The sequence below is a fragment of the Somniosus microcephalus genome, unplaced genomic scaffold, assembly GCF_052327205.1.
Source record: "Somniosus microcephalus isolate GS21.2 unplaced genomic scaffold, FLI_Smic_1.0 unresolved_chr4, whole genome shotgun sequence".
In the NCBI taxonomy this organism is placed as follows: domain Eukaryota; kingdom Metazoa; phylum Chordata; class Chondrichthyes; order Squaliformes; family Somniosidae; genus Somniosus; species Somniosus microcephalus.
This window is the reverse complement of record NW_028225182.1, coordinates 37711283-37717723: the sequence shown is the minus strand read 5'-3', so window position 1 is coordinate 37717723 and position 6441 is coordinate 37711283. Positions and strand designations below refer to the sequence as shown.

Below are 6441 nucleotides of genomic sequence, written 5' to 3'. Positions count from 1 at the left end.
GAGCGGGAAACCGCCATTTTCGCAGGAAAACCGCCATTTTAGAAAAAAAAGAAGATAATAAATAATACTTAAAGAAATACTGGTGCTGCTCCCAAGGGAAGAAAAATGCCTAAGCGAGGGAATATTAACGACTTTAATTCTGAAATAGAAGACTGGGCCACGTACGTGGAACGCATCGAGATCTATTGTGAAGCCAACAAAATAGAGGAAGACGACAAGGCGATAACATTGTTAAACTCGATGGGCGCAAAGACATACGGGCTCTTGAAGGATTTACTAGCACCAGCTAAACCGGCGGATCAGTCTTTCGAAGAGATTGTGGTTGTTCTGAAGGACCACTTGAACCCCACACCGTTGATGTTGGCTGAACGATTCAAATTCTATGCAAGAACGCAACGGAAAGACGAAAACAACGCAGAATACTTGGTCGAACTGCGTAGGCTAGCGAAATACTGCCAGTTCGGAGGGAATCTGACAGAGGCACTGCGAGACAAGTTCGTAGGTGGATTGTCCAAGGAAGGGACGCAAAAGCGCCTACTAGAAGAGAATGACCTTACACTTGACAGGGCTGTCCTTATAGCCGCATCACACGAAGCCGCAGCGAAAGGAACGGCGGAAATGCAACTAAAGGCGGCGGCGCTCGGGGTGGACCAAATTACCTCGAGTACAACAAAATGCTATCGTTGTGGGAAGACAACACACGACCAGAATCAATGCTGGTTTAAGAACCAAGAATGTAGGAAATGTGGCAAACTGGGTCACATCGCTAAGGTATGCCGGTCAGGGAAGAAGACCAACAACCAAAGGAAACCATCACAAGAAAAGTACAACAAGGTATACAAGGGGGCTGAGAAGAGTTCAGACGAACAGAATCCAGACTCAGATCCAAATGGCCAGGAGCTGGGTAGTCTGAGTATCCACCATGTGAGTAAGGAAGCTGACCTACAAACTATCTGGGTCATGCTAAAAATAGCTGGAGTCCAAGTGAAAATGGAGTTGGACACTGGATCAGCTGTATCAGTCATAAATCGAGGGGATTACCACCGGCTATTCTCACACATACCCTTAAGAGATACCAAGTTCGTATTGCAGACATACACGGGGCATAAAGTATACCCCATGGGAAAAATAAGAGTCAAGGTGAGAGATAGGGGTAAAAAACACCCAAGAATGAACTTGTATGTACTACATGAGGGAGGACCACCACTTCTAGGACGGGAGTGGATCAAGAAAATAGACATGGAATGGCACTACCTACAAGCAATGATGAGTGAGGACTCGGTGCAGACAAGCAGCTCAGACTCTGAGCCGGAAGACGATAAGTCCAGCCCACGTATGAAAAACAAGGTTAACATGAACTCACTGACTAAGGTTGGAAAAACGATGGCGTGCATAAAGACAGAGAATTCTGAGTCTGTTCAAGTCACAGACATATGCATTACGGAGGAACACTGAGCTCGAACTCAACGTTATTTCAAAGTACGACAACAATTCGAACAATTAAGTTACCGTCTCGTACAAGAGATGAAAACAATGAAAAAGTTCTATGACACCGAATGGGAGAGTCTGGAAAGACAACAGAACCTGTTGGCTCAAGCAGAGAGCGAACATAGAGCCATCGTGACCAATTACCGATCACACCTCCCTTATGATGTTCAGGAGTTAGAATATTTGCATGATCTAGAGATACAGCATAAAGGCAAACCACGCTACACTGAGGATTTTGTTCTGCAATTGGAGACGGAGCTAGTGCAGGCAAGGTTAAGAGAAGCTGAATCGCAGTGTGCACTTAAAGAGATGCAGAAAAAAATCTTGGACATGGAAAAGAGAAACGCTTCTTTACCTGATGTGAATAATGTGGCCATGTTGCAAGAGAAGCTTATCACTCAGTTAAATGAAAATAAAGGGAAAATGACTGAGATAGACTGCAAGAATAAAGAAGATTTGATGGCAGTGAGACTTCAAGAGGCAGATAGCATAGCAGCCTTGGCTGAACTCCAACAGGAAATTGCGAAAGAAGCAAATGAAGAGGAATCTTCAGGAAGCCGGGATTTTATTCCAGTTCTTCTCTACAACTCCTTACAAGCAGAGTGTGAGAAGTGGAAAGAACAGTATGAACAGGCCCAGGCTACAATTCTGGAGGGGATTAACTCGGCAACCTCCGAAAAGCTAGTTTTAGTGAAAGCATATGAACAACTAAAGTTTGAACATGAGCGAGAATTACAAAGGCTGCAGGAAATGTTTGACGAGCTCCAGGCCAAGACAGACTCATCGGTAGAGATTCCATCCGTAGATGGAAAATTAGAGGTGGAAGACATAGCAGAACGTGAAATTCAAGATGTCCAAGAACTCGTTAAATTATTGAAGGAAACCCAAGACAAATATGAGGCGGCAATGGCAGAGGTCCAACAACTTGAAGAACATATTCAACTAGGAATCCGGGCAGTGGAAGGAAAGGCCAATGGAAGGAACACAGAGACTGTAGGAATGGCCCCTGATCAGGAGTTAGAGAACACCAAGGCGCAATTTCTTCGAGCGCTTAAAACCAAAGGACCGGAGGAAAGGAAGGTGAAAACATTGGAGGGAAAGGTGGATGAAATGGAGAAGGCGCTAATCCACAGTGTCCCCGTAGAAGAGTTAACGGCCAGCCAACTCTTATACATGCTGAGGGACAAGACTCCAAAATGGGAACACGAGTTTCAGGTTTCAAAGGGAAAGAATTCGGAGCTTCCAAAAGTCACGGAGAGAGCTGAGGGGGCAACACAGCTTGCACATGGATGTCAAAAGTATGCTGAATTACGTCAAGAGGAACAGAAGAATGCGGAAACAGCTACTTCAGTAGAAGGATTAAATAGCCTGATAACGGAATCCCCGATGGAAGGGAACGTATTGAACTCACAAATGAGGCCAGGCGTGAAGGAATGGCAGACATCCCAGGAAGAGCGGGATGAATATGAATGCTTGAAGAAGTCTTTTCAAGAAAGATGGTCAGAGAAGGAACCACCATCGGCTAACGTCCAGTTGGATAAGAAGGAAGTAGAAGGGCCCCTCACTGGCCTAACTCAGGACGACCCCGAATACTATCCTGACCTATTGAGTGACACTGAATATTACGAGGATCTGGTCTGCCCAGTTTGTGATGAACTCCCAAAGTACAGAAATCCGCATGAAGCACTTAAGGTCTAATGAACATAGAGAGTTGGTGGCGCTACAGATGGCCGCAGAGAAAGGAGCTCCGAGAGTTTCAAAAAGGCAGAAAAGAAAAAGAAGAAGCAGGAGATAATAACTGTCTAAAATACTATCATCTCAGGCGGGACACCATGAAAGGAGCTAAATTAGTTGAAAACCCGAAAATTATCAAGACAGCCAGTTGGTTGTAAAAGTCCGCACTGCTGGTTCAACAAGACGGAAGGTCAAGCTGTTACGTTAAGAAAAAGGCTATGGAGGAGTCACGCTAGCCATGTGAACCGGCTACACCAAAGAGATGCTGTTCGGAATGAGTCAAGATCAGAGACTGAACCTGTGAACCGATCCCACCGAAAGTATATCTGTAAACTGTTTTATATGACGTTGACTCCACCGGAATTATCTCTGTAAATTGTTTGTTCTCCACCGAGAGTATATCTGTAAATTGTTATGTGAAGTTGAAGATATGTATGTTTAACGGGGACCCTGTAAGTAATAAGCTAAAAAGGGAGGATTGTAGTGTATGTACCCGTCTACCTTTAAGGGAACGATTGAGTGTAACCGTTCACCTTTAAGAGAACTACTTTAGGTGTGGCACTATTTGATTGGCTTCTGTATACGGTAATACCGACAGTGACCACACCAGTATATAAGTGATGTTACAGGATAACTAGGGCAGATTCGCCCTGACCTCTGAATAGTAAAGACCTGTTTGTTTGTACTTCAAAAGTCTGTGTATTTATTTACTGCACAACCCACAGACTTTACAACTGTGTCCCTCAGATTTTCATCTCCTGTCACCTGAAGGTTGCTGCAGTGGATCGGAGAGATTCCATGAGCAAAGCTTGTACTTTCCAGAAGATGCAGAATGTGTAAGTGCCCCCTCTCTCCCTCAGGGATGTGTTGTGTGGGGAAGTGATGCCCAACCTGATTGTGAAACTGATTCTCTTGTTTAGCTGGGCTCCATTGGAAGTATCCAACAATGACGTTTGTGCCTGTTGTCACTTGGGCAACTGCAGTGCCACAAGGGAGTTTGGATTTGATTCCAGAGGAAGGAGGGATCTTGTACCTGAAGCTGGTAGGACATTGATCCTCTAGATGTTGGAGGTTGCCCTTTACCCTCTCTAACTGGAATGTTTGATATTGCAGGGAGTGATGCTGAATTGAAGTGGGAGGGTGAGGCCTCACTTGGACCCCTGGTCATTCTGGACACTGATGTGACAGACCTGGCAACTGAGTCCCTTAATGAGGTTGAGCAACGGATGCAGGAGAGGTCTCCAGGTGGTGAGTTGGCCGACTGCTAGTTTCCATTTCCCCCTCAGTATTTCCTTCACTCACTGTTGGTTTCTCATTGCTGTTTAGGTGCGGAGTCTGAGGTGGTCCTGATGGTGGCCCTGACTGTGACTGCTGTCTCTCTGATCTCTGCTTCTTTGATTGCCTTGTTCCTGTACAGGAAACACAAGCAAACCCTGCGCAACAACTTGTGATTAATAAAGTGGTGAAATTAGCAAATCTGTAATGGTTATTGCTTACATTTGGTCATTGATCAAGGCTGGGGATTTGCATTCTGAATATGGGAAGTTTTCCATATTTATTTACTTCCATTAATGATTCTTGACCCAGTGGCATGCCTGCTGAGTGTATTTAATCTTTTCACCAGATATCGGGCTACTGGGGTATGTGCCCCATTTCACTAGTTTATTAACAGCAACTTGGAAGTGTTTGCCTGGAGCGAGTTATCTTGGCCTGCTGTTTGTCCCTTGTTAAGGAGGTTTGTGGGGCTCTTGTGGCGTGAGGTTAGTGGGACTGATTATTGAACCCCATGAAATTGCAACGTTCCTGGAAATTTTAATGCTGGGATTAGTTTATTACTAGAAGTGGAGGTTGTTTAGTCCTCTATAACTGACTGGGATAATGAGTCTAAATGGGGTAGATGTCCATATTATAAAAATCAAAACATTTACTAGGATGATGCCAGAACTGAGATTCGACTTACTAGGAAAGATTGACCTGTTTGGGTTGCCTTCTCTAGGAAAGAGAAGGCTGCGGGTGTTTAAAATTATGACTTGGTTCGACAGGTTAGATATCGAGATGTTTCCACTTGTGGGCAAGACCAGGACTAGGGGCCTGTAACTACAAGGTAGTAACTAACTAATGACTCCAATGGTGAATTCAGGAGAAACTTCTTTACCCAGAGAGTGGTGAGAATGTGGCTGTCGCTATCACGGAGTGGTTGAGGCGAATGGTGTAGCTGCATTTAAGGGGGAGCTCGAAGCATGAGGGAGGAAGGATATGCTGTTTGGGTGAGATGAAGGGTGGGAGGAGGCTCGTGTGGAGCATAAACACTGGCGTGGACAATTGGGCTGAATAGCCTGTTTCTGTGCTGTCGATGGCTTGTTAACCTGCAGGATTAGTCACCTGAGGAATTGCATCTCTGAAGGCCCCTTAAATGGCTTTCGGTGTTGGCCGTGGCTCAGTGGGCAGCACTCTAGCCTGAGTCGGAAGGTCGTAGGTTCAAATCCCACTATAGAAACCTTGAGTACAAAAGCCAGGCTGACGCCCCCAGTGCTGCACTGTCGGAGGTGCCATCTTTTCGGATGAGAAGTTAAACCGAGGCCACTTCTGGCCCCTCGGGTGAATGTAAAAGATCCTGTGGCACTTTTGGAAGAAGAGCAGGGGAGTTCTTCCCTCTGACCAATTATTATCCATCAGCCAACATCATATGATCTGGCCATTATCACATTGTTTGTAGGCTCTTGATGGGCTGCCATGTTTCTGACAATAGTGACTACATTTCAAAAGTAATTCATTGGTTATGAAATGCATTTTTTAATTTGTTCATGGAGTGTGGGTGTCACTGGCAAGGCCTGCATTTATTGCCCATCCCTAGTTAGCCTTGAGAATGTGGTGGTGAGCTGCCTTCTAGTCCAGTTGGTCAGTGTGCTGTTGGGGAGTTCCAGGATTTTGACCCATTGACGATATACTTGCAAGTCAGGATGGTGTGTGACTTGGAGGGGAACTTGGAGGTGGTGGTGTTCCCATATGCCTGCTGCCCTTGTCCTTCTAGGTGGTAGAGGTCACGGGTTTGGGCGGTGCTGCCGAAGAAGCCTTGGCGAGATGCTGCAGTGCGCCAGTGCTGGAGGGAGTGAATGTTTAATGTGTTGGTGTGACATCCTGAATCTGGGTATGGTGCTGTATAAATAAGATTGTTCTTTCTAAACATCTGACGTGAGTTTGGGACCTACAGTAAAATAT

General features: G+C 45.4%; 1 protein-coding gene across 1 annotated transcript; it reads left to right on the top strand.

The window, feature by feature from the left end:
* Nucleotides 1–3884: 3884 nt before the first annotated feature.
* On the top strand, nucleotides 3885–4705 carry LOC147090569 (zona pellucida sperm-binding protein 3-like). Its single transcript, XM_085977133.1, has 4 exons — nucleotides 3885–4058; nucleotides 4143–4264; nucleotides 4336–4470; nucleotides 4549–4705. The coding sequence occupies exons 1-4, from the start codon at nucleotides 4021–4023 to the stop codon at nucleotides 4671–4673; spliced, it is 420 nt and encodes a 139-aa protein (XP_085833259.1). The 5' UTR covers nucleotides 3885–4020; the 3' UTR covers nucleotides 4674–4705.
* The last annotated feature ends 1736 nt before the right edge of the window (nucleotides 4706–6441 follow it).